The following is a 27,921-nucleotide window of genomic DNA, read 5'->3' as shown; positions in this document are numbered from 1 at the left end:
TTTAAAAATAGGGCAGTAGCTTAGGCTTCTATACAAGTTAAAAGTAGGAGAGTTTTTTGAAAAAACAATAAGCTGCATTGCAGGCAGATTCTTTACCATTTGAGCTACCAAGGGAAGCCCAGATCATATGGTAGTTCTATTTTAATTTTTTGAGGAAACTTCTGAAGGCAGGTCCCCAGTTGGCAAACTCAAGCAAGGCTTATAGGGGGCCTCTGCAAAATCTAGCCTCTCTAGGTATGAACTGTGAACCCTGAATGATTATCTCAGTGAATCGTAGAATCCTGGAATGTCTGGGTTGAAAAGACCCCTTGATTCAAGTGCCGCCCAATCTCTTGCTTCTTAGGTGAGGAAACTGCAGCCCAGAGAGAGGACTGGGACTGCCTAAGGCCTCCCAGTTAATTAATAGCAGGACTGGGGTGTCAACTTTCCCTAAGTTACTCTAGGACTCCTTGGAGGTTCAAGTCTTAAAGACATTCATTAGAAAAACAAAATGTCTTCCCTTGCAGTCTCAGTTCTCTCTAGTATCATTCAAGTTGCTTTTTCTTCACCACCATGTCCATTTCTTATGGCTCCCCATTTCAGCTTCTCTGTTCCAGCCAGGCCTGATGGTCACCCCTGATTTACAGTGGGGTTTCCTTAAAGTGGGGTGTTTGGACTCTGTACCTCTGTACCCAGGAACTTACAGAACCTGCAGATCTCTGGGCCCCACCCCCATGGAAGAATCAGAATCCCTGGGGGCAAAGACCCCAGAATCAGTGATTTTTCACGTAGGTTGATAACTTCCAGCTCCCTCCTTGAATCCATTTTTTGCACCATGGTCCATGTATCTACTAGTAGTTTCAAAAAGTGTACTATTTCTTTTTTTTTTTTTTTTACTGAAATACATTGCTTTATGAAGTTGTGTTAGTTTCAGGTGTCCAACAAAGTGACTCAGAATATATATATATACATTCTTTATCAGATTCTTTTCAATTACTGGTTATTACAAGATATTGATTATAGTTCCCTGTGGTATACAATAGGTCCTTGTTGTTTATTTTATTTAATCCCAAGTCCCCAATTTATTCCTCCTCTACCCCCTACTATTTCTTGAGTGCTCTCTTTGTACCAGGCACTGTGCTATTTTTTATTCATTCCTCAGATGCTGGCTGTGTGCTCCCCTCTCATCCTCAAATGGACCAGGTGGGAGGGGCCATGTGAGCGCCTGTACTGGGCACTGCTCCCACGGTGGCTTTTCCCCTGCCAGGCCATTCTGATCACAGATTCTTGCGCCTTAAAGTTGAAGAAAGCCTGGTAGATTTTTGTTCTCCTGGGTCTCACTGCTACTTTTCTTTTCCCATGAGGTGGTTACCCTGCTGGGAAGAGCTTTGTTGCACACATCATTTACCTCTTCTTTTCTAAATAGCCTATTTTTAAAAATATTTTATTGGCGTATAATTGCTTTACGATGTGGTTATTTTCTGCTGTACAACGAAGTGAATCAGCTATATGTATACATATAATCCCTCCCTCTTGGACCTCTTGCCATCCCCCACCCCTCTAGGTCATCACAGAGCCCTGAGATGAGCTCCGTGAGCTATACAGCAGGTTCCCACCAGCTATCTATTTTACGTATTGTAGTTCTTCAAAGTAACAATCATTATCTCTTTCCTGCGTGGGGGTGACGGCAGCCAAATGAGGGAATGAGCGTGAGAATGCCCTGAGCACTGTGCCCGGGGATCTTCTCTGCGTCTGAGGCCTGCAGTGAACACAGATGAGGACCAGAAATCTCCCTTCTGCCCTTGGCCATCTTGGCCTTTCTCTCCTCCTCTACTAGCCACCATCTAGCCTGTCCCAGCTCCAGGCTGTCTTTCAGGGAGGGGATCCCTCTTTCTCCACCCTCTTGGTGTTCTGTTTAGCCTCAGGCTCTGGGACACTCCATTTTCCAGTCCATTGCTATCTGATGTCCCTTGTCCTGGCATCTCCCTCCTGTGGCCCTGTCAGCATTTCTCTGGAAACTTCTGGGTTCTTTTGCAGGCACTGGACCAAAGAGGTTTGAGAGTCATGTGTGAGAGCAGACCCGACCTTAAGCAAAATGGATGTAGGTGAGCCAGGTACCACCCAAACCTCAGTGCCCCAAGCACATCACTTTAAGCCAGAGTCCTCAGGCTCTTCCTGATCACCCCGGGCTGGTGACTGTCACCTGCCCTCTCTGCCCCCACCCCCAGCTCACCTATGCTGACATTCAGTGTCTCAGGCCTCAAGCTGTCAAACTTTTCTGCCTAGCAAATGAGCTTTCCAAATGTGGGCTTCCCCTCCCAGGTTTTTCATGACGACTCCAGCCCACACCGAGAGGTCCCTTCCAGTCCCTTTAGCTACTTTAACATGCAACCACCCACAAAAGTGCCCTCTGGAACCCCCTATGCTGTACTGCCTCCCATCTGTGAACCCTCCCCTCTGAGATTCTCCTTCACCACTCTCACCCTCCCTCTTCCTTGACCTCAATTACAGCTAGATCTCAGCTTTTTAGTACTGCCTTGCTGCTCCCTGTCCAACTTGGCTTTGTGATGTGTTCTGGACATACTTCTCCAGCTTAACCTTGGCTCTCTGCCTCCTTTCTGCCCCTCAGTCCCCTCTACCACACACACATGCAGGCAACACACACTCTGGCTTCCTGTGCCATGACTGTTGGGCCCTGCAGAAGCCTCCTATATGGAGTCAATACCCAAGAGTTTATTTAGCCTTTGAGTCCTCATCTTCTTATGAATTCTTGTCCTAAAATATCATGAAAAAACACAAGACCAGTTTGTCTCACCTCCTCATTTTACAAATGCAGGAACAGAGGTCCAGCTATGACTGAGGCGAGGCCGCAAAGATGAGCTGTAGAAAGGCAGAATCAGGACCCAGGCCTTCTGATTCCCAATCAAGCCGTGCTTTCCATTTTTCATGTGTATCTTTTTCTTTGTAATCAGGGAATGGGTCGTTTTAGCGTAGCGCTTATGGGCTCTGGAGTCAAATGACCTCAGTTCAAATCGTGCCCTCACCATGTACCCGCGTGTGACCCCCGGGCAGTTACTTAGCCTGTCAGTTTCCTCATCTGCCAAATGGGAGAGGCATGAAAATAAATAGCACCTACCTCACAGAACTGCTGTGAGGATTAAAAGGGACAGTGTCTGCAAAACACTTCAGATGGTGTCTGCACATACTGAATGTCCAGTAAATGTTCACTGTTTTATTTTATTATTGTCTCCATAGAGCCAAAACAGGACTGAGTACATAGTAGGACTGCATAAGACTTTGTGGTACAAAGAGAGAGGCCGCGAGAAATAATAGTCTGACTTTGTTGTCTGGTCCTAATGGTGGGTTTAATGCTAATGGTGCTAATTCTAATGGTGGGTGTTTAAGGCCACGGAGAACGGAAAGATCTGGGGACCAGAGAGCGCTTGGATAATTCTCCCTGCAGCTCTAGGTAGGCAGCTGCTTCTTTGCTCTGTTGCAGGGCTGTCTGTGGGACTAAGGGTAAGGAAATCTGGGGTTTTAAAGATACCCCCAAATATGACTTTGACTGAGATTGGCCAGGACTCTCATATTCTTGGAGGCATATTTATTTCAATAGTCCTGGACTGCTTGGTGATGGCAGCATCACCCTTCCTTCTGTCCATTCCCTTCCTGTGGAGACATGGGACCTTGTTTTATTTCACCCCGGAACTGGGAGGCCAAAGGCTATTCATCATAGCCATGAAGTGATTGCCTCTCCAGCTCCACCCTATGGGCTAAGGGACCTTAAGATAAAACCCAGAAGTTACAAGTGGGCTTCACGAAAATCACAGATAGTTCAGCTTGGGCTGAGGGCCTATTTTTGTGGCTGGGTTCTCTTCCTTTTATCTCCCCTGCCTCCCCCACCAGGGAACCACTGCCACTGCAGGAACCAGCCAGCCACAGAGAATTCACAGCCTAACCCAGCATCACTAACCTCTTTTCTTCTTCTTTTGCCTTTTTCCCCTCCTTGAAGATTTTTTGACCCCCCTCCACCCACCTGATGGATTAGTGACTGCTAGGAGCAACAGCAACTGCAACAAATACAGGATAAAATAAAAAGCCTCAGACACACTCTGCTTGGGACACACTTGAGAGCTGGAGGGGAGCTGGGGTCTAGATCTCTTGGCACCCAACACACACTTAAAGCTGTGAAATCTATCCTCAGGGCCCCTTGACTCCATTCTGGCTCTTCTTTGAGTCTCCCAGTGTCCCCATGTTTCCTGCTCCCCTTGCTGGTAACCCACTTCAGCCTGGCCATCCATGCTACAGACCTATCCTCTTAATATCGTGTGATCTCATATCACAATATATGTTCAGTGAGCCATTTTTGGTGGGACTCTATTGTTAAAATGACCGGCAAATCTTTGCAAAGATATTAGGGGCTGATAATGACTTAGCAAGTTATCCTGTTTTCAAGTCCTATAATGAGCTAAGATGTGAGATTCTTTGGGGCAGGAGCAAGTGGGCATTTAATACCAGATTTTGCTAATTAAGGAGGGAGCAGCATGTAGTGGTCAAATCGTGGGCTCTGAAATCCACCAGAACTCGGTTTGAGTCCTAGCCCTTACTGCTTGTATGGCCTTGCCCAGATTACCTAATTTCAGCGAGACTCGGTTTCCTCATCTGGGAAATGGGGCTGAATTTAAGAAAAATGAAATAACACAGCCTACTTCATAGGGCTCTTGTGAGATTCAATGAAATAACGCATGTAAAACCATTTTCAGAGTCAACCTGGCACAGAGTAAGGACTCAGCAGTTTGATTGTATTAATTGTGTCATATGAATTGCCCCCGACTGTGCAAGAGCAGAGCTTTTAATCATAGTCTATGTAGATTGACAAGACAGAATACAACTCCCCATCAGCTAGTCTCTGAGGCCACCAGGGAGATGACAGAATGAACCTTTGAAGCCAAGTTCTCTGCCTTTTTATTTATTTATTTTTGACTGCACTGGGTCTTCGTTGCTCCGTGGGGGCTCTTCTCTAGTTTCAGAGCCTAGGCTTCTCATTGTGGTGGCTTCTCTTGTTGCAGAGCATGGGCTCTAGGGCTTCAATAGCTGCAGCATGAGGGTTCAGCAGTTGCAGCTCACAGGCTCTAGAGCACAGGCTCAATAGTTGTGGCACATGGGCTTAGTTATTCCACAGCATGTGATATCTTTCCTGATCAGGGATTGAACCGGTGTTCCCTGTGTTGATAGGTGGATTCTTCACCACTGGATCACCAGGGAAGCCCAATCTCTGCATTTTTAATCTGCACCCCCAGTGTGCTAAGTCACTTCAGTTGTGTCTGACTCTTTGTGACCCCATGGCCTGTAGCTGGCCAGGCTCCTCTGTCCATGGGATTCTCCAGGCAAGAATACTGGAGTGGGCATTATTAGAGAAATGCAAATCAAAACCACAATGAGGTACCATTTCACGCCAGTCAGGATGGCTGCTATCCAAAAGTCTACAAGCAATAAATGCTGGAGAGGGTGTGGAGAAAAGGGAACCCTCTTACACTGTTGGTGGGAATGCAAACTAGTACAGCCACTATGGAAAACAGTGTGGAAATTCCTTAAAAAACTGGAAATAGAACTGCCATATGACCCAGCAATACCACTTCTGGGCATACACACTGAGGAAACCAGATCTGAAAGAGACACGTGCACCCCAATGTTCATCGCAGCACTGTTTATAATAGCCAGGACATGGAAGCAACCTAGATGCCCATCAGCAGATGAATGGATAAGGAAGCTGTGGTACATATACACCATGGAATATTACTCAGCCGTTAAAAACAATTCATTTGAATCAGTTCTAATGAGATGGATGAAACTGGAGCCCATTATACAGAGTGAAGTAAGCCAGAAAGATAAAGAACATTACAGCATACTAACACATATATATGGAATTTAGAAAGATGGTAACGATAACCCTATATGCAAAACAGAAAAAGAGACACAGAAATACAGAACAGACTTTTGAACTCTGTGGGAGAATGTGAGGGTGGGATATTTCAAAAGAACAGCATGTATACTATCTATGGTGAAACAGATCACCAGCCCAGGTGGGATGCATGAGACAAGTGCTCGGGCCTGGTGCACTGGGAAGACCCAGAGGAATCGGGTGGAGAGGGCGATGGGAGGGGGGATCGGGATGGGGAATACGTGTAAATCTATGGCTGATTCATATCAATGTATGACAAAACCCACTGAAATGTTGTGAAGTAATTAGCCTCCAACTAATAAAAAAAAAAAATAAAGCTCATAAACATAAAAAAAAATAAATAAAAATAAAAAAATAAAACTTTCATTTTAGTTCAATAATCATTTGTTGAGTATCTACTCTGCTTAAGGCTCTTGTTGGGTGCTGGAGATCCATTGAAGTACAAGATCTGTTTTTCTATCTTTGAGGGACATATATTTAGCAATAGATAGGCTCCGTCTGTTGGAGGTTGAATTCTAGTCCCACCAGTTTATGTCTTGTGCAACCCTGAGCATGTATTTTTGATATTTCCAAAACTCAATTTCTTATTTTATGGTATATTTAACCACTTGGAATGCTGTGAAAATCAAAGCACATATACATATAACCAGCAGTGCTTAGCATTAATGAATACTAACTAATTATACTGTTATTGTTGCTGTTATTTAAAACATAATTAAAATTTCAGGGTTACTGGAATATAAATACTTGTGTTTACTTGAACTTAAAGCCATGGTTTTAATACTGGTTTTAATAGGACATGTCAATTAACTTAATATTAACCAATGTTAAAATATTGGGTTTGTGCCAATTATTAATTTTTGATGTATTTCTGTAAATAAAGTTGTCCCTTTACATCAAAAAAAAAAAAAGAATACTGGAGTGGGTTGCCATGCTCTCCTCAGGGGATCGTCCCAACCCAGGGACTGAACCTGCGTCTCTTACATCTCCTGGCATTGGCAGGTGAGCTCTTTACCACTTGTGCCACCATGTCCCCAGCAGATCTAAGATGTTAGGAGCCACATGAGTTGGGTCTTTCTGTGATTCTCCTGGTTTACTAGAGGGGTGAGGTGCAATGAGGGGGAAAGGAAGGCAGAACCAGAGCCTTTTCAAATGGAAGTGCTGGAGGAGGAAGAGGCACAGAGAAGGAAACAAAACAAAGAAGAGGAGGGTGGGGGATGGAGAACCTGTAGCCCGCGTGGCTGTGGCAGCTGCTTCTTGGAGATAAGGAGCGGATCTTTCCAGTTCCTCTCTTCTCCCACAGGAGAGATGATGCTCTGCAGACATTTTGAGCAGGTTTCCAACCAAGACAACCTCTTCTTTTGAGGTTGCCAGGATAAAGACATTCGCTCTGGATGACGATGATCAGGGTGTTGACAGGTATTCCTGAAATGGGCTTCCATGTGATGGGGCAGTGGAGAGTGGTGGGTTGTCATCTTCCTCTGGCCTCCAGGCGTGGAAGAAAGGCCTGGGGGATAGTTACTCTGGATCAGGTGTCCGAGGCAGGAGTCCCCTAGAGGGTGTGTCTGGGTGTCTGCTTGATGGTTCTGGTGGCCACGTGCCCACAGGTGAGGGTGTGGAGTGTGGAGGAGCAGCCCTCTAGCCCTTGGACATCTTCCTGTTGACATCCGTGGGCATTTGCGGGTTGGCTTCGCAGAGGCTGCTGAAGAGGTCTTTTCAAATAATGAGCCACCAAAGCTTCCCTGGTGGCTCAGATGGTAAAGAATCTGCCTGCAATGTGGAATACCCAGGTTTGATTCCTGGGTCAGGAAGATCCCCTGGAGAAGGGAATGGCAACCCACTCCCAGTATTCTTGCCTGGAGAATCCCATGGACAGAGGAGCCTGGCGGGCTGCAGTCCATGGGGTCACAAAGAGTCGGACATGACTGAGCGACTGACACTTTCATTTTCAAAGCCATGTATCAGTTTCTGCTTTGGGCAGAGACCCACCCAGGGCCCTCGGAGCTAGGATAGATGACTGTCAAGATTGTTCTCCTCAAGTGTATGGGCACCAAGTAGGGGAAGAGGGCGGGTGGGATGAATTGGGAGATTGGAACTGACATATATACACTGTACTATGTATAAACTAGATAGCTAATGAGAATCTATTGTATAGCATGAAATAGAGTGTTCTGTGGTAACCTAAATGGTAAGAAAATTCAAAAAAGAGGAGGTGTATGTATATGTACAGCTGACTCACTTGGCTATACAGTAGAAACTAACACAACATTGTAAAGCAATTATACTCCAATAAAAGTTAAAAAAAGAAAAGATTTCTCCTAAGTCCAGCATCCCATGAGGGATGGGATGGAATCCTCTGCACCCAGGAGCGTGAGCAAACAGAGGTTCCAGAGCTAACTGGTTGGCCTCGAGCCTGCTGAGACATGCTGCCACCCTGGCCCCAGCTGTGAAAATGCCAGTCATGCTGATGACCTCAGAAAGCCCTGATTCGTGCATGGAAGTAGTCAGAGCCTGGGTGGAACTCAGCATCACAGCTGCACTACTCCGAGTGAGTGCTGCCAGTCAGTGGGGTGACTGGCCATGTCAGAGTCATTCTGATAACTGGTGGGCTTGCTAGGTGGGACTTCTAGAGCTCGTTATGTGATTCGAGGGGCAGCTGTCTCCATCATGGAGTCCAAGGGCCACATTTCAAGAATTGGCCAAATCTTTGGTTTTCTCCTGCCAATCTCATGCAAGGAAAAGAGGAAGGGGGAATGATCATGCTCCATTAGAGGTTAGCTTATTTTACAACTAGTAAAGGGGAAAAGGGGCCCTTTCTCATACTTTCATTTCAGGGAGAGCCCTGATTCCTCAATGAGTTGGCATCCTGGCAAAAGACATTTCCTCTAGAAGTAGCTGGGCACTTCCCCTCCCCCTTCCCGGGTCGTGCCTCAGAATGATTGGCCCAAGATTCTACATCCACAGGTTGGTGGTTACACAGCACACACACCTGGCTGAGGGGACAGAGTATAGACATATTTGAAAGAAGTTGGTGACATTCTCTTACTAAGGTGGGCCTTCAGGGTTTTCACCTGTTCTAATATTTGGCAAGGTCTATCTAACCTGCTCAGCCGACAGGCCACTTGAGAGAGTGGTAACCTATGTTCTTCATAAAGAAGTGCTTGTGGTGAAATGGGTTGGGGAAGGGGATAAACAGTCCCCTCATGGACCTCTTACCAAATTCTGCCTTGTGGCTTACATGGCTCCAAACCTGCCCCACTTTTTACTTCCTTCTCCATTAGAGTTGGGGCCCGTAGGACTTGTATTTGTATTCTATTCATATTCATGTTCATTGCTGTGTAACAAATGCCAAAAATTTGAGTGTCTTACCACACAAATTTATTATCTCTCTGTTTCTATGAATCAAGAGACTAGGCATGGTTTTTCAAGCCCTCAGCTCAGGGCCTCACAAGACTGCAGTCAATGGATCAGACAGGGCTGAGGGCCCATCTGAAGTTATCTTCCAAACTGACTGCTTATTGGCAGAATGCAGTTTCTCTGAGGCTGTGGGGTTGAGGTCCCTACTTCCTTGATAGCTGTCAATTAAGGTTTGCCCTTAGCCGCTGCCATTCTCTGCCACTTGGTCCTCTCCACAAAATGGCAGTTTGTTCCTTCCAGGCCCACAGGAGAGTGTCCACTGCAGCTTTGAATCTCTCTGACTTCTATATGTGATCTCTATACCCACTTCTTTTTTTTTTTTTACTTCAGACAGCAAAGAGCATTTATTGACTAAGATAACTATATTGGTAAAGATGCTTTCAGATTTTTATGAAATTATTTCCAGTCATATATCTGAGACATTTAATAATTGTTAAATGTCTGTTTAACAATAAATAATTGTTACATATATTATAGTGCACAGGTAAATCTTACCACTGTATCGCATACGTGCATGCTAAGTCTCTCAGTTGGGCCAAACTCTTTGCAACCCCATGGACTGTAGCCTGCTAGGCTTCTCTGTCCATGGAATTCTCCAGGGAAGAATACTGGACTGGGTTGCCACGCCCTCCTCCAGGGGTTCTTCCTGACCCAGGGATTGAACCCAAGTCTCAGGCACCTCCTGCATTGGCAGGCAGGTTCTTTGCCACTAGGGCCACCTGGGAAGCCCCTACTGTTTTAGCTATGTCATTTTGAAAGTATTATTGTGTAACCTTTTTAACAAAAGTTCTGCTAGAAAATGATGCCCTAATGTCCTAAGGCACACTATATGTAAAGAATCCCATGGCTGATTCATGTGAATGTAGGGCAAAAACCACCACAATATTGTAAAGTAATTAGCCTCCAATTAAAATAAATAAATTAATTTTTTAAAAAAGAATTAACTTCTTATGATCCTCAGGGAAATTGATAAAATAGCCATTCAAACATTGTTTGTAAGGCTTGTTTCTGGCTAAATCCCAGTTTAGAGGGTCCATTGATGACCAATGACTTTGGTACTGTTTCTTTCAAACTACCTAAAAGTAAAGATCAGCATCAAAATATTGGGCAAGCCAATGTCTTATTGACGATATAAGAGTTTTGTATGAAATATGAAAACCTTTTTAGTTACACCTTTGGGGTGAAGGACTGAGATCTAGAAAATGAAATATGGAAACACTAGTCAAATTTTATGATCACATTCATAGACCCACTGTTTTTTAATTGGAGGAAAATTGCTTTACAATGTTGTGTTGGTTTCTGCCATACAACAATGCAAATCGGTCATAATTATACATATATCCTCTCCTTCTTGAGCCTCCCCTCCCCCTCCTATCCCATTCCCCACCTCTAGGTCATCATAGAGCATGAGCCTGGGCTCCCTGTGCTACATAGTAACTTCTCTCTAGCTATCTATTTTACACATTGTTGTTCAGTCACTAAGTTGTGTCCAGCTCTTTGTGACCCCATGGACAGCAGCATGCCAGGCTTCCTTGTCCTTTACTTTCTCCTGGAGTTTGCTTAAACTCATGTACATTGAGTTGGTGATGCCATCTCATCCTCTGTCACCACCTTCTCCTTCCCTCAATCTTTCCCAGCATCAGGGTCTTTTCCAATGAGTCAGCTATTTGCATTAGGTGGCCCAAGTATTGGAGCTTCAGCTTCAGCATCAGTCCTTTCAATGAATCTTCAGGGTTGATTTCCTTTAGGATGGACTGGTTTGATCTCCTTGCTGTGTAGGGGACTCTTAAGAGTCTTCTCCAGCACACATGATAGTGTATATATGTCAATGCTACTTTCTCAATTTGCCTACCCTCTCCATCCTCCACTGTGTCCACAAGTCCATTCTCTATGCATAGATGCACTTTTTTAGTATATGTGCTGCCGAAGCAAGCACACATAGATGCACTTTTAAAAGAGATCACCTGATTAGGCCAGGTCCACCCACACTCAAGGGATGGGGATTTATAAGGCATGCAAACCAGGGAGGCAACAACCTTGGGGGTCATTGTAGAATTCTGCCTACCACAGACTCTATGAAAAACATTTTATTCTATCAATTTTTTAAAATGAGGCCAGCTGCTTCTCATTAGCATTCTCCACTCTGGGAAGGCAGCAAAGCTGTCTACAAAGTCTACTGAATCCTTAAACATGACCAGGCTGTGGTTAAAACATTTCAACAACCTTGGAAGACAGGCCTTTTTACTTGTTTTTTTCTCTCCTCCCCTCGTCTCCCCAGAGCCCTTGTTCAGCTCTTAAGTCAGATGGTTTGAAAAGGAAAAGGCTGTTTTGGGGCTTCAGCATCTGGGACTGGCCTAGAGAGAGCAAGACCGTATTTAAACAATGACTCACAATGAAACTTTCTATTTCTGCTGGGTCAGGCTTCCGGATGACCATTATTACAGGACTTTATGCTCTCTGGAAGTGGTTCTGAAGGCCTCTCATCCTTCGTTGGATAAAAACATACATTATCTCCTTTTCCCTTACTCAGTTTGCCAGCTTTTTCATGGGACTTCATGTAGAGGGGCTTTTGCTGTGAGTGTATCTCAAGTTGTACCCATATGTTTAAGCAAGAAAGTCATTTCCCCCCAATTCCTATTTGTCACTACATCCCCCCTCCCCTAACTCCTGCACTCATCCATCCATAAAGACACACAGTGGGCACCTTCCTGAGCCTGGTCTCATGCTAGGTGCTGTGTTAGTTGGTCAGTTGCATCCAACTCTTTGCAACCCCATGGATTGTAGCCCGCCAGGCTCCTCTGTCCATGGGATTTTCCAGGCAAGAATACTGGAGTAGATTGCCATTTCCTTCTCCAGGGGATCTGCCCAACCCAGGGATCAAACCTGGGTCTCCCGCATTGCAGGCAGACCCTTTACCATCTGAGCCACTAGGGTGCTAGGTGCTGGGAATCTCCAGGTAAGTGAAATGGGGTCCCTGTCTCCAAGGGGATATCAACCACGACAGACACGTCCAAGGGGCAAGGGGCGAGGCAGAGGGGCAAGGGTGTTGGGTGAGGGCAGTATCTTTGAGCTGGATTTTGAAGAATGTGTAAGATTTCAAGGATGCGGGGCCAAGGGAGGCAGTGTTCCGGGCCAAGTGGACAGCTTGTGCAGAGCACAGACAATGCAAAAGAACACAGTGTAGTCAGGCAATGATGAGTGATTTGGGGAGACCAGATCATGAGGGTGCGAGTGGGGGTGGACTACTGGAGAACAGAGGGGGTGGGGAGCACCTGCTAACTGAGAGCTTTGAGTGTTAAGATCTTGGCTGTGATCCTGCAGGCAACAGGAAGAGGGTGAACTCATCTAAGCTCATGGTCAGATTGAGATAGCACTGAGGTGACAGCAATTTTTGCTAAACGTCATAAATAAAACTATAGACAAGCCGGGAAGCAGTGCCAAGGCCACCGTTAAAGAGCACCAGTATAATTAAGGAACCAATTCACTTTAAACTTCTATTAACCATAATGAGAAACATGAAAGAAATGCAGTCTGGGACTCCCCTGGCGTTCCAGTGGTTAAGACTCTATGCTTCCACTGTGGGGGACATGGGTTTGATCCCAGGTCAGGGAACTAAGCTCCTGCATGCTATGCAGCACAGTCAGAAGAAATAAATTAAAAAAAAAAATACAGCCTTTCTGCCTCTCTGAAGAGCTACTGGGGAAACAAAGCTCTGGTTAATAAGGTCAGCCTGGGGAAAATGGAAAGAAGTTTTGCCTATGGTGGTAGCTGGAAAGGAGGATGAGGCAGACTGTGTTTCCCTGAAATCTCATCAAAGAGGACCTGGGCCTCGCCTGGCTGAGTGGGGCTCCACACACAGGCATCTCGTGCCTGGGACACCTGGGAGAGGAGTCTCTGTGACAAGGACAAGAGCGCTTGGTTCTGTGCAGGTGGATAACCTAGTGGTGGGGCCTGCCTTGCTGGGAGCTGCTAAGCTAGTGAATAAGAAGGTTCCTCTCCCAGGACAAGTCTTCCCTTGCCTCCTGTAGCATGCCTCGACTTCTAAGAAATTTCTGACCAAAAAATGGTTCTTTTGTTACTTCTCCTTTTATTAAATCTAAGCATTCACTCCACAAACATTAATCAAGTGCCTTATATATCTGCCTGTGATGCAGGAGACCCAGGTTCAATACCTGGGTGGGGAAGATCCCCTGGAGGAGGGCATGGCAACCCACTCCAGTATTCTTGCCTGGAGAATTCCATGGACAGAGGAGCCTGGTGGGCTACAGTCCATGGGGCTGCAAAGAGTCAGATACAACTTAGCGACTAACACTTTCACTTTATATATGTACCAGGTACATTCCTGGTGCTGGGAGATCCAATGATGAACAAAACAGACAAGGCCCCTGCCCTAATGGAATTTACATTTTAGCAGAGGAGACAGATAAGACATTGTAACTAAATTAATATAGAATATAATTTCAGATAGTGATGACTGCTATAAGATGTGAGCAAAGGATAAAGTGACAGAGAGAGTCTAGAGGCTTTAACTAGAATTATCACAGAGGTTCTGTCTGAGAGGTAACCTCGGAGCTGACTTGACTTCTATAAAGGAAGCATTCATGCAACCATCTGGGGAAAGAGCCCTCCAGGCAGAGGGAGCAGCAAATCAAAGACCCTGTGATTGAAAGAGGCTGGGCATGCTGGGGATTAGCACGAAGACCAGTGAGGCTAGAGCGGAGGAAGAAAGTAGGAGGGTAGTAGGATTGGTGGTCAAGGGGGGCATGGTTGTGGGACCAGAGCACATAAAACCCAGGAGGAGTGTGAGGGGACCCAATCATCTGATACACACTGTTAGGTGGAAATGTTGGCTGCATGCATGCGTGCTTAGTCACTTTGGTCATCTCCAACTCTGTCTGACACCCTGGACTGTAGCCCACCACGCTCTTTTGTCCATAGGATTCTCCAGGCAAAAATACTGGAGTGGGTTGCCATGCCCTCCTCCAGGGCATCTTCCCCACCCAGGGAGTGAATCCGTGTCTCTTATGTCTCCTGCATTGGCCGGCAGGTTATTCACCACTTAGCACCACTGGGAAGCCCCTGGAAATGTTGGCTATACAGATGCTATAGGAATGTGGAGTTCAGGGATGAGGCTCAGTCTAGAGACAGAAGTTTTGGATTCTAGTGTCTAGATAGTATTGATAAAGTGTGAATGAGATCATCTAGAATATGGATGGTGAAGGAAATGGCAGCCTACTCCAGGATTCTTGCCTGGGGAATCCCATGCACAGAGGAGCCTGGTGGGCTATAGCCCATGGAGTCACAAAGAGTCAGACACAACTGAAGTGGCTTAGCACACAGAATATGGTAGTCAGTAGCCCCATGGGACTACTGAACATTTGAAATGTGGCCAGCCCAAATTGAGAAGTGCTAGACGTGTAAAATACAAACAAGATTTCAAAGACAGTATGAAAAAAAAAGAACATAAAATACCTCATTGATATTATATTTATAATGATTACATGTTAAAATGATAAGACTTTGGTTCTAAGTTAAATGCAATACATTATTAAGATTAACTTGAAGAAAAAAAGATAAACTTCACCTGTTTCTTCTTGCTTTTTAAAATGTGGCTACTAGAAAATTTAAAATTACCTCTGTGGCTTGCAATTGTGGCTCCTGTTAACATTTCCATGTGATGGTGCTGGTCTAGGAAATCACTGTAGATAAAGGAAAGGACCAAGGGTAGAGCCCTCAAATGCTACAACATTTCACATCCAGGGAAAGGAGGAAGATACAGCCAACAGGGGTGAGAAGGAACAGCCAATGAGGTAGAGGAAAATGAAGGGAGTATGATGTGATGTTCAGAAAGGCAAGTGATAAAATTATTCAACAAAGAGGGAGTGTCAGATGCTGCTGGGAAGGCAGGTCAGGCAGCAGATGGTTGGATTGAACATGAGCAGTTTTACTGCAGTGGTTTGGAAGTAGTTGGATTTGGAAAGCTGGTTGGAGAGAGCACAGAAGTGAAGACATAAGAGTGGTAAGTTAAGAGATCTCTTTAAAGTTTGGCTTTAAAGAAATGCAGAGAAATGGTGGTAACAGGAAGAGGATTTCAAATCTAGAGGAGGTTCCTGTGTTTGGTTGTGGTTGTTGGTTTGTTGCTTTGGAAGGGGAGACAGCTCTGCTGATGGTGGTACTGCCCTTGGGGCCCTCAATTAGGGAAATAAGGCAAGTATGCCAGAAAGAATTTGACAGTTGAAACTCAAAGATTATTTAGATTGAATGATTTTCTTAGAGCTCTAGGAACACAGATGCCGGCAGGACGCTTTCTTTCTTTGTTTTACCTTTGTCTTCCATCTTTTTCTTTTTGGTTGTCCTTCCCCTTCCTTCTTCTACCCCTGACAGGGGTGGGTCAAAAGCAACGTTAGCCTGCTGTGGCCTGGTATTTTGGAAAATGGGCTCCTTTTCCATGGGCTTCTGTAAAGCTCAGAGATAGTTTATTTCCCAAGTATCTAAGAAGCCTTTCTTAGTTGCAGGGGAAAGGGTACTTCCATGTTTATGAAGATGTCACAGGGACTCACCAGTGATGTGAATTGTTCCTGGCCTAAGGAATTCTCCTGTTCTCCTGTTGAATTTCTGAGGGGCTTCTGAATTTCTCTATCCCTTTGCTCCTTCCAGATCTCCAGATGGAACTTGTGTGTGTGTGTGTGTGTGTGTGTGTGTGTATGTATATACATGTATACATGTATAAGTGTATACATGTATATATATGTATATATGTATGTGTGTGTGTATATATGTATATATAGTTTGTGTCATAATTAGTGAGTACTGCGTGGATCTGGGGTTGTCATCTTCAGGCAGAATTGTGATATTGGATCATAGAGTTTTAGTGACTTGAATAAAGTGTCAATACCTTTCAGTCAAAGCCCACCTGGAACACATCTGCCATTGAACAAGCTGGTTTTATTATTCATTGCAGTGAGAAAGAACACACACCCGTGGGGAACCATGGGACTTCTCAGTGAGAGAGTCTCAAGTCATTTTGATACCAGGACCCTGTCAGCTTTCCATGTGGTTTGGAAACTTTTGCTTGCCAAGGCCTCAGTCACTCTCAGTGGGTGACTGTTCAAGTTCACCTTCACCTCAGAGCCTGTGGTCACCCCTCTCTAGCTCCAGAGAAATATCAGAGCTTATGGCTAGAGGGAAGTGCAGGCTGGGCCTGGAGCCCATCCGTGAAACATGGTGGCTTGACTATTTCCAGAAGCAGAACAGATCCAGGGTAGGGAGAAGGGATCCAGAACCTACTTAATTCAACTTGATGGCACTTGAATCAAGACCCCAAGGGGAGCTATGATAAGGAGCTATGATAAGTCCCTGCCTGCCTCTCCACAGTGCTCCTGCTGTATGTGAATATAGCATCCTTTCTCTGGGTTATGGTACTCATCAGAACCCTTCCCCTCCACACACCAACTCCCATTAAAAATGTCAGCATAATTTAAAAAGTGTGATTATCAATTGACATGCTTCCCTAGACGTATCATCTCTAGCTTTGGCTAGAATGAATGGAAAATGTATGGTATTATGATTGAGGTTAATATACAGGAAAAAAATTGAAAGCATTATATTGTTGTTGTTTTAGTTGCTAAGTCATGTCTAACTCTTTTCCACCCCATGGACTATATAGCCCTCCAGGCTCCTTTGTCCGTGGAATTCTCCAGGCAAGAATACTGGGTGAGTTGCCATTTCCTTCTCCAGGAGATTGTGCCTACCCAGGGTTCGAAACTAGGTCTCCTGCATTGGCAGACAGGTTCTTTACCACTGAGTCACTCAGGAAGGCCAAAGCATCATATAGGAATACCTATATCTTGGCAGCAAAAACAGTACAGAAGATGAAAAATAATACGAAATTTCAGAGTATTATTTTTAAATATGTAAGTAATTCCTTGTGCTTTTGAGTCTACAGAGGCTAAAATTTAAACAAAAAGCTTGTTGAAATTATTGCTATGTATTATGCATCATTTCTTTAAATAAAAAATTTGAGACTTGCCTAAAAAAAGAAAATGTATAGTAGACTCTCAGTTGATTATCTGCACTAATGGAAAGGAGGTCAGGGACAGATAATTCTCCTATGACATAGAATCAGAGTCAAGGGAGAATTATCCTTTTGATGGTCACTTTGGCTGTTTCTCATTCTGGGCTACTTAAAACAATGCTGTGAGAAACATTCTTGCATGTATATTGTCGTGTGCAAGTGTGAGTATAGTTACAGGGTAAAGTTCCAGTTGTGATGTTATTGTATCGAAAGGTATGTGTATTTTTTTATTTTGATACTGTGAAATTGCTTATTCAGAGAGCAATTTATACTCCATAATGTATGAACGTGTCTATTTTTCCCATCTTTGTCAGCATGGAACATCAAAATTAAAACTTCTTGACAATCTGATAGGTGAAAATGTTGGCTTGATATTTTTATTTACATTTCTTTAATTATGAGTAGGACTGAGCATTTCTTTATGTATTTCTTTTTTTATAAACTTCTGGTTGTATCATTTGCCCCATTTTATATCCAGTGGTTTGTCTTTTATTGATTTATATGCACTCTTGACAATTAAGAAAATCGACCCTGAAGTCTATATTTGCTGTAAGTATTACTTCCTAGTTTGTTATTCTTTTGCTGACTCTACTTTTTTTGGCCAAAAGTTTAAAATTTTTATGTAGTCAGGTATCTCAATTTTTTCTTTATAGCTATCTATATAGCTATAGCTATATCAATACAATTCTGTCTGCCTGGGTACACCCATGAATAGTAAAAGGCCTCCAAATCTAATGGGCCCCTACACAAAGCAATAGATCAGGTTTTGTATATTTGTCTTTTATTTTTTGGTAACAGTTTTATTTATTTATTTATTCTTGGCTGAGCTACATGGCATGTGGGATCTTAGTTTCCTCACCAGGGATCAAACTTGCACCCTGTGCATTGGAAGCATGGAGTCTTAACCACTGAACTGCCAGGGAAGCCCCAGTAATAGCCTTACTGAGCTATAATTCACATATGATACAATTCACTCTTTTAAAGTATACAGTTCAGTGCTTTTTAGTATATTCAAAGATTTGGAGACTTCCCTGGTGGTTAAGAATCTGCCTTCCAATGCAGGGGATTCAGGTTTGATCCTTGGTTGGGAAACTTAGATTCCACATGCCACAGAGCAACTAACCTGTAAGCCACAACTAGAGAACCCTCACACCACAATAAGGATCCCAGGTGCCACAACTAAGACCCTAGGGAGCCAAATAAATAAAATTTTTAAAAATCAAAGATTTGTATGACTATCACAATTAATTTTAGAATATTGTTATCACCTCAGAAAGGAATTCTGTGCTCTGTCACTCAAAAAAAGCACCTCTAGCCCTAAGCAAAACACTTTCTGTGTTTACCTATCTTGTACATTTCATGTAAATGGAATCATTGTCTTTTTTAAAGGAAGAATAGTTCTCTCTAATGGCAATTCCCTTTATATATCTTTTCTTGCATAGTTTAAGAATCTAACTGGAGGATAAGGAGTCAGGTAAAATGATTGTGTAATATACTGGATATCGAATGATTTTTTTTTGGTTTCTTGCTCTATATTTTATTTTAGTGAACCAATGATGGCTGAATCACTAAGTGAAGTTTCTGGCAGTGTGGAAGTTCTGGAGACCAGTGATGAGGGTAAGTAACCCAGTAAAATCTTGATAACTAGAACTAGATTTTTTTAGTGTGTTTAACCCCTAGAGGAAAGAATCAAGTCACAAGAAGACAAGTTCATGTCAAATTTCTAATGACAATAGACTCAGTCCATATTTACTTTTCCATCTTCTAAGCTCTTCTCTTTCATCGCAATCTCTGATAGTCTAAAAAGTTTTGTCTATACCTTGCAATCTTCCTTGAATATGGTTGCCAGGTTCTGTTTACTAAGGCAAGAGAAGTATTTCTGCTTAATCAGAAAAAGAAATCAGAACAGGCCATGATCGGAGAGGTTCAATTGAGGTTTTGCCATAGATAGTAATCCAGATTTAACCAACAGATAAATTTGTAATTTTGAGGTGTAAAGGGGGTATAGTAACAAAAGACACCATCATAGGCTTCTATTAAATGGGAACAATTTACAAAAATTTCTTTTGCAAAACCTACTTAGACGTGTATACATTTAAATTATAATTATAAACTATGAATCACCTGTGAGTGATAGGAGACCATGAATGGGGTAATAGGCAAAGGTCACTAAAAATGATAAGTTTTACTGACACTGAAAAAAAATGTGGGGGGCGGGGGAGGAACCTTAAGATATAAGGTGAGACATTGAATTTAAAGACAGAACTGAATTGAACAGTTCACTGGGTTGTTCTTCAATGATTGCTGAGTTTTCTTAGTAGTGTGTGGGGCAGAAGACTTGGTCTGGAAAGACAAAGAACAGGGAACCTTCTTGTGGCTTCCCAGAGGCCTGACTTCACTAATGAATTGAGTAGGAGGATGCTGAACATGGTGCATGGATCCCTGAGGGCAGGGCTTGGGTCTTCATCTCTGTGTCACCATTGTTCAGTATTGGGCCTCAGAGAGCATGATTAGACACTCAAAAGTTTTTAAGAAATGAATGAATAAATAAATGTATGACAGGCCTCCTCACCAAAGCAGCCCCAACAACCAAATGAACTGACCTATCCTTTTGGATACGAGCTAGACAGATGTTTACCAAAAAAAATGGCAATGCAGTGCATCTTGATGAAGAGTGGAGGTAAGGAAATACCCTTTCTCTGTTCACAATCCTTTTTAAGAGACCAAACATTTGGGTACATTTGTAGTATGAGTCATTGCCAGACAGAGAATACAGTGGCTGTTGGGAAGTTGAAGGGAAGAAAGGCTAATTAGAAGAATTTTCTTTCCAAGAAGCAATGCAAGAGAACGAGGTCACCATTATGCGCCTTGCATTTTGAAAGCTCATTAAGTTCAGCTCAGAAGGGCTGCCTGTGTGCATGGTAGACAAGCAAATACACAACCCGAGGCAATAATTTCTTCATTGGAGTTGTGTTATTTTCTCTGGGGGAAGATCGGGGGATGGCTTCCATGGGCTGTTTCCTGGCATGTGACATACTGCCGGCCCTCAGTGGATGGGGATGTTGAAAGCTACTGCCTGTTTGGAAATATGTAGTCCTTGGACTCAGACAGGGAGGCCAATGGCTTTGTTACAGGAGAAATCCAGACAGCTGTCAGCTCACTGACCACCACTGCTGTGCCTTGTAGGGGAATAAGTTACCCAGTGTACAGGTGACCTACATAAGTGTTGTTGTTGTTTAGTCACTAAGTCATGTCCAACTCTTTGTGACCCCATGGACTGTAGCACACTAGGCTCCTCTGTCTATGGGATTTCCAAGGCAAGAATACTGGAGTGGGAGGTGGGCAAAGCTAGAGGATTTCAAGTTGCAAACCTGCTTCTTACATACCAGCAAAGAGAGACAGGAGAGAATCAGCAGGTGGCAGCTAGATCCGTGACACAATCTACAAACACTTAATAACTGAATAAAAACACTTCCAATAAACTTTTCAGGCTGTAAAACTGAGGTGGCACTGCCCAGTTCTTTATCACTGGGCAGGAATTATTTAGTGGTCTGTTGGAGCTGGCTCATGCTGACTTGAGAGGCTGTGCATGTCTCTTCCTAAATGTCATATTACTAGCTTGAAATTGACCACAATGGGAGTATTTACACCACAGTTCAGTTTAGTTCAGTTCAGTCCCTCAGTCGTGTCCAACTCTTTGCCACCCCATAAATCGCAGCACACCAGGCCTCCCTGTCCATCACCAACTCCCGGAGTTTACTCAAACTCATGCCCATCGAGTCAGTGATGCCATCCAGTCATCTCATTCTCTGTCATCCCCTTCTCCTCCTGCCCCCAATCCCTCCCAGCATCAGGGTCTTTTCCAATGAGTCAACTCTTCGCATGAGGTGGCAAAGTATTGGAGTTTCAGCTTCAGCATCAGTCCTTCCAATGAACACCCAGGACTGATCTCCTTTAGGGTTTACACCACAGAAGTAGGCAAATACTACAGATACTACAAATACATTTACCCTGAGATCTAATTGGTAAATACATCCCAGTAAAAAACTGAGTATAGTCATTAACAGAGTATAGTAATCAGGATTTTACATAAAAATCTCCCCAATTCATGGATTTTAGAAATCCTTAGGGGGTGGGAAGATTAAGAAAGCTGGGGAGCAAAATGCAGATTATTTTAGAGCCAGCCTACTCTGTCCTGTATACTTTTCAGCACTTCCATGTTGAATCCTCACAGTAGTTCTATGAGGTGAAACATCATTTTAAATAATTCATTATCCTAGAAATTCATTTAATTTTTTTCCTTAAAAAATTAAAGAATGGAACTTGGAAAAATAAATATTTCCTAATGCGTCTTCATGCTTTATTCTGTCTGTCTCAAGGTACACTTGCCAAATTTATCCTAACCATGACCCTATGTAGGTATATCCTAGTAAATGAGAGATTCCTCAGACCATTCAGAACTGAAGTTACTTAAGCAGCGATTATCAAGCATACATACTACCATCTTCCTTCATTGCCCCAATGGTGCTTCTCTTTATCTATAGATGGTTAGATGGTTAGAATTGATAGATCTGTTTACAGATAGAATTGAATCTGGTCTTTTTTTTTTTTCATTTATTTTTATTAGTTGGAGGCTAGAATTGAATTTGGTCTTAATAGACAATTATTGATTCCTTAATTCTAGCTCATTTATTAGCATTTACTACATGCCAGATCTTATGCCAAACTCTTTACCACATTATTTACAATTTGTATCAATCCCGATAAGGGCCAGTATTTAAATGATAGGATGCTTAAGAATGGCTCTGAACAGTGATCTCAATTTAAGGGATGTGGCAAGCTATGTTGGTTTTCTGCACCCCTCAGTGGATTCAGTTGTCTCTGGAGTGTCACAGTGTGTTTGCATTGTGCTAGTTGCTAAAAAGGATGCTTAAGAGGGCCTGGCTACAGCCCTGAGGTGGGGGACAGTACCTAAGACATAGAACCGCATTTTATTCCTTTCTCATTGATACGCAAAACGTAGTAAGTGCTTGACCTTAATAAATGTTCGCTGAATAGTTGAATGAATGAATGAATGGACAGACTAGAGAACATTCAGATGCAAAATGTGTGGTGCCAACAGTCAAGTTTTAAGTGTGCAAAGAGGAGCATGAATTGTAGTGATGGTGGAAAATTGGACTTAAGGCAGGCCTTGAGGTTTAGAAACCTTTCTAAAGGTTCTATTCTAGGCAGGCCCAGGAGTAATCAGTACACAGACAGGCCATAATATTTCAGCACTAGAAGGAGCCCTACTTCAGCATTTGCCTAAGTGTGTTTTGCTAGACGTTCTGCATACATGCACTGGGGAGACAACATTGTTACCCAGTTTCTTGGCACTTCACCATCCACATAGGCATGTTGAAGTTTCAGAAAAGTTTTGTTGGAACACAGACTGCTAAACTGTGTTTAATCAGCGTTTTCCAGATTGACTAGACTACACACCCCCCTTTTCATGCAACAGACCTATGAGCATCCCTCTGAACACACTTTGGGAGACACTGATTAGCATGATCCCCTCATTTTCCAGCTGAGCCCCAGAGAGGTTGAATGACTTACCTGAGGTTACAGAGCTAATCGATAGCAGAGCCAAACCAAGCTCAGGATTCTAGAGTTTTCTTACTCTCTGGTGGTGTTTTCCATCACATCACTAAGCCTATGTTGTAACAGTCTTGTTGACTTCCAGAGACCAGGCTGTTGGGAATTGGAATGAGACACCTGAGTTGGTAAATTACTGCATGTGAAGCAGTAAGAGCAGGTTCCTTCTCACGGATGAATGCAGCACAAACTCCTCTCCCCTTTCCCTCTTCTGAGCCTGGAGAAGGATATATGTACTTATTAGGAATCTCAAGAAAACCCAGAGAGAGCCTGAGGAGCATTGAAAGCTGCCCTGTTTTTTTTTTTTTTTTTTTTAATGATAGTAGAACAAACTTTCAATTATCTGCATGTGCAGAGGGCAGTAGCCCTGTAGGTAATCTGAACCAATCAGCAATAATTGAGGAACAGTGCACATAATTCACCCACACATACACGCACACACACATACACCCTCCCTTGCAAAATTCTTTGGTCTCGTTGTCATGCCTTTTGCACAGGGTGCTTCTTTGCCCAGCACCCCTTTCTTCCCAATTCCCGGCCCTCTCCCTTCCTCATAAAGCCCTTCTTAGAAGACATCTTCCATGACCACACCAACCCCCTGCATTTGTGCCTTGGGTCTGCATCCTTGCAGCACACAGGTTGGGCAATACCAGCTCCCACATGGATTTCCAAAGGTCCTGAAGTATCTGTCACATGTGGAAGCTTGGCTTCCCAGCTGGATCATGAAGACTCCAGTGATCAGGGTACCAAGTGCTTATGTTGGCTCAAAAGTTGCTGCGTATGAATGAACTTCTTAGGACCAGGAAAGAGGTGTGTGTTAATAGTTGAAATTGAGAGGCAAGTGCATGCAGGGTGAGTTGAGCCTGAATAGAGGCTGCCCAGAGGCCACAGGCTGGGGTCTGAGCTTCTGCTTTCACCAGAAACTCAGATATTTTGTTGGTGAGTTCCTAAGAAGAGAACAAAACAGAGGAACGATGCCAGGGGCACTGGTGTGAAAGCTAGGACCCACAAGGCCTCTGGGATCCTACTCCTCATTCCCGTCATGAAAGCCATTTCCTCTCCTGTCTTCCCTTCCACCATCACACTCTGCTTCAATTGCATTTCTAACTTCCAGGAAAAAAGAAATCCAAATTTAAAGCCTTCAAGAGCTTCTTTGGCAAGAAGAAGAAGAAAGAGTCCAAAGGTGCCCGGGGAGGGAGACGGCTCAAACAAAGCTTGTCCAGCAGCAGTATTGACATCTTTTCTCTGAAGTCAGTTCAAGAAGGTCAACAAACCAAGCCAGGGTAAGCTCAGGAGGGGTGGAGGCCAGGGACAAGGCAAAGGGCAGGGAGCTACATCCAGGTCCTCCTTTGGTGGCTGAATCATCACTGGCCTTTGGTCCCCAGGGGCTCTTGGTCACCCTGCCTGTGGGAGGTGGGTCTGCAGCCATTGCCAATGCAGCCACATTCTGGAGGGTTTCCCCTGTGCTCATAGATATATGCTTGCTGTCTGGGCCTCACAGCTCAGTGGGTTGGATGGGGCATACCAAATGCATACCCCACTCCCCTAAGAGCACTGGGTGAGAGGGTGTGGGTAGATCAGGGCAATCCTGCTGTGTCACAGCTACAAGCACTTGAGATGTGGAGCCTACCACTAGAGAGGAGCTGGTGGCCTCTGTTTCATAAGTGAAGGATAGTCTCCATCATTTTGGAAGCTTGATCCGATTTGCTTGCCCAGACCTCAGACTCCAGATCTCATAATGTGTGATTAAAATCTTAGATGGTGAAGCCATCTAGCTGGGTTGGGACATAAGGATGAAATCACTGTGTTAATTAAAAAAAAAAAAAAAAGGCAAGCAAGTAACCCAAGTCTATTTCTCCCTCCATCCCAAGAGACTGGGGGAAATGCTGTAACTGATCATATAAAGTATGGGGAAGACTGTTTCTCAGCCACCACTGCCACTCCTATTCATATTTTCATCTTTGAGGACCCAAATTCCACATCTTAGAAATGTGGAAAATCTGGATGCCCAGTATCCACCCAGCTCTTTCTGGATCAATTGAATTCCCCTCTATGGAGTTCCACTTGGGCTTGTTCCCCTGGCCTTAAACCCCAGACTTATCTGAAATCCCAACAGAACTCAAGTGTCCTGCTATCCATTGTCTCAAGGCTTTGCTTGGAGGTAGTGAAAGGTAGTAGAGGTGATGGAATTCCAGTTGAGCTATTTCAAATCCTAAAAGATGATTCTGTGAAAGTGCTGCACTCAGTATGTCAGCAAGTTTGGAAAGCTCAGCAGTGGCCACAAGACTGGAAAAGGTCAGTTTTCATTCCAATCCCAAAGAAAGGCAATGCCAAAGAATGTTCAAACTACCACACAATTGCACTCATCTCATATGCTAGCAAAGTAATGCTCAAAATTCTCCAAGCTAGGCTTCAGCAGTGTGTGAACTGAGAAATTCCAGATGTTCAAGCTGAATTTAGCAAAGGCAGAGGAACCAGAGATCAAATTGCCAACATCCGTTGGATCATAGGAAAAGCAAGAGAGTACCAGGAAAACTTCTACTTCTGCTTTATTGACTACACCAAAGTCTTTGTGTGGATAACAACAAACTGTGGAAGATTCTTAAAGATGGGAATACCAGATCACCTTACCTGCTTCCTGAGAAGTCTGTACACATGTCAAAAAGCAACAGTTAGAACTAGACATGGAACAATGGACTGGTTCCAAATTGGGAAAGCAGTACATCAAGGCTGTATCTTGTCACTCTGCTTATTTAACTTACATGCAGAGTCAGTTCAGCTCATTTCAGTTTCTCAGTCGTGTCTAACTCTTTGCGACCCCATGGACTGCAGCACACTAGGCCTCCCTATCCATCACCAAACTCCTGGAGTTTACTCAAACTCATGTCCATTGAGTCGGTGATGCCATCCAACCATCTCATCCTCTGTCGCCCCCTTCTCCTTCCACTTTCAATATTTCCCAGCATCAGGGTCTTTCCAAAAGAGCCAACTCATTGGAAGAGACCCTGATGCTGGGATTGAGGGTAGGAGGAGAAGGGGAAGACAGAGGATGAGTTGTTTGGATGATATCACAGACTCAATGGACATGAATTTGAGCAAACTCCAGGAGTTGGTGATGGACAAGGAGGCCTGGAATGCTGCAGTTCATGGGGTCGCAAAGAGTAAGATGCAACTGAGCAACTGAACTGAACTGAACTAATAAGGCAGTTAGCAAATGTGTTATACTGCCTACTAACAGCACAGAGGTCTCTTTAAAACGGACCTTAATGAGTGCATTGAATGTGAGGAATTTCAGATAGCTTTACTAGGGAGGGAGATGGTTTTGCACCGAGGGGCTTGCTTCATACCTCACAAACCATACATTATAGACCATTGCCTTATAGGTCTCAGTCAGTTCAGTCACTCAGTCATATAGATATAAGGAAGACTAAGATTAGCTCTACTAAAATCCAGAGGGTGGGGTGGAAGAGGGAAGATCTTTTATAACTTTCACCTTAATAATAGCAAGACTCAGAGTCTTCCTTCCCCTTCCACAGTGTTGTCACTGCTGAACTGTATACTTTCAGTGGTGAATTATATGGTATGTAAGCTATATCTCAGTAAAGCTATTATATTAAAAAAATATGTGGATCATTTGAAAACATTAAAATTATGCAGAAGTACATAGAGTATAAAATGAAAGTACTCCTGCTCTTCCTAGTGCCATTCCTCAGAGGGAAACACCGCTAACAGTTTGGTGGATATCCTTCCAGAATTTTCTCTGTGATCACAAACTATATATGTATGTAATATATGTGTGCTCAGTCACTTCATTCATATCTGATTCTTTGTGAACCCATGGACTGTAGCTCGCCAGGCTCCTCTGTCCATAGGATTCTCCAGGCAAGAATACTGGAGTGGGTTGCCATGCCCTCCTTCAGGGGATCTTGCCAACCCAAGGATCGAACGGGAGTCTCTTACGTCTCCTGAATTGGCTGGCGAGCTCTTTACCACTAGCGCCACCTGGGAAGCCCATGTCATATATGTATATGTATTAAATGGGACCATACTATTCTTTATTTTTTTCACTCAATATCTCACAGAAGACTGTGTGTGTCAGCACATATGCTTCTGAGGTGTCTGTGGTAGGCCATAGTATAGATACACATGTATCTTTGGTTCCCTTGGCTGCTTTCATAAGACTTTTTCCTTCCTGGTCAGGGCCAAGAACAGAATGGGGACCAGAGCCCTGTCTCATGACAGCATCTTTGTGTTGGAGCCTGACCCTGAAAGATCAGAAAGGAAGCTATACCCCTCTCCAGAGATCCCAAGAGGCAGACCTTTGCAGGTAATGGTGAACTCGAGCAGCAGCGCATACTTGGACTACTCCTGACTCCACCCCCACTGTTGTAAACGCTGAATGAGAGAATATCTAAGTATATGATGAGCTTCCCTAGTGCCTGACACACAGTATTGGCCAGGATCACCATATTCACTTCTCTTTACGCTCCCCAAAAATGCTCTGAGTATTATAATGGTGACATTAATGTGCAGGCATTCCAACTCCCATGTTTTTTCTTTCTTCCACAGAGATCTCATGTTTTTATTACTCTGCCTAGAGCTGAGATTGGTAGCATGCATGAAGCTGTGTTTGGAACTGTGCCAAGAGGTACAGACAGAAGTGAATTCTGTGTTGCAGGCTCCAAGACCACCGAGGTAATAAAGTAGAGTTGTTCAAAGTCAAACAGGCAGACCTATTCTTGAATCCCTGCTCTATTATTTATTGGCCCTGTGACTTTGGGCTGATTACTTAATCTCTCTGAGCCCTCCTTTCTTCATCTATAATGGGTATAATATAAATATCTAGTTCAAGGGG

General features: G+C 43.8%; 1 protein-coding gene across 1 annotated transcript in view; it reads left to right on the top strand.

Annotated features, from left to right (window-relative positions):
- Positions 1 to 27,921, top strand: part of KIAA1210 (KIAA1210 ortholog) — an 89,959-nt gene that overhangs the window by 12,356 nt on the left and 49,682 nt on the right. Inside the window, exons 2-5 of the mRNA XM_043459844.1 lie at positions 18,979 to 19,049; positions 24,181 to 24,349; positions 27,267 to 27,393; positions 27,636 to 27,761. Coding sequence (XP_043315779.1) covers positions 18,979 to 19,049; positions 24,181 to 24,349; positions 27,267 to 27,393; positions 27,636 to 27,761 — 493 coding nt within the window. The remainder of the gene's footprint in view (positions 1 to 18,978; positions 19,050 to 24,180; positions 24,350 to 27,266; positions 27,394 to 27,635; positions 27,762 to 27,921) is intronic.

Source organism: Cervus canadensis, chromosome X (genome assembly GCF_019320065.1).
Source record: "Cervus canadensis isolate Bull #8, Minnesota chromosome X, ASM1932006v1, whole genome shotgun sequence".
Taxonomy (NCBI): Eukaryota; Metazoa; Chordata; class Mammalia; order Artiodactyla; family Cervidae; genus Cervus; species Cervus canadensis.
Note: the sequence above shows the minus strand (reverse complement) of the source record. Positions and strands in the feature narration are given on the sequence as shown.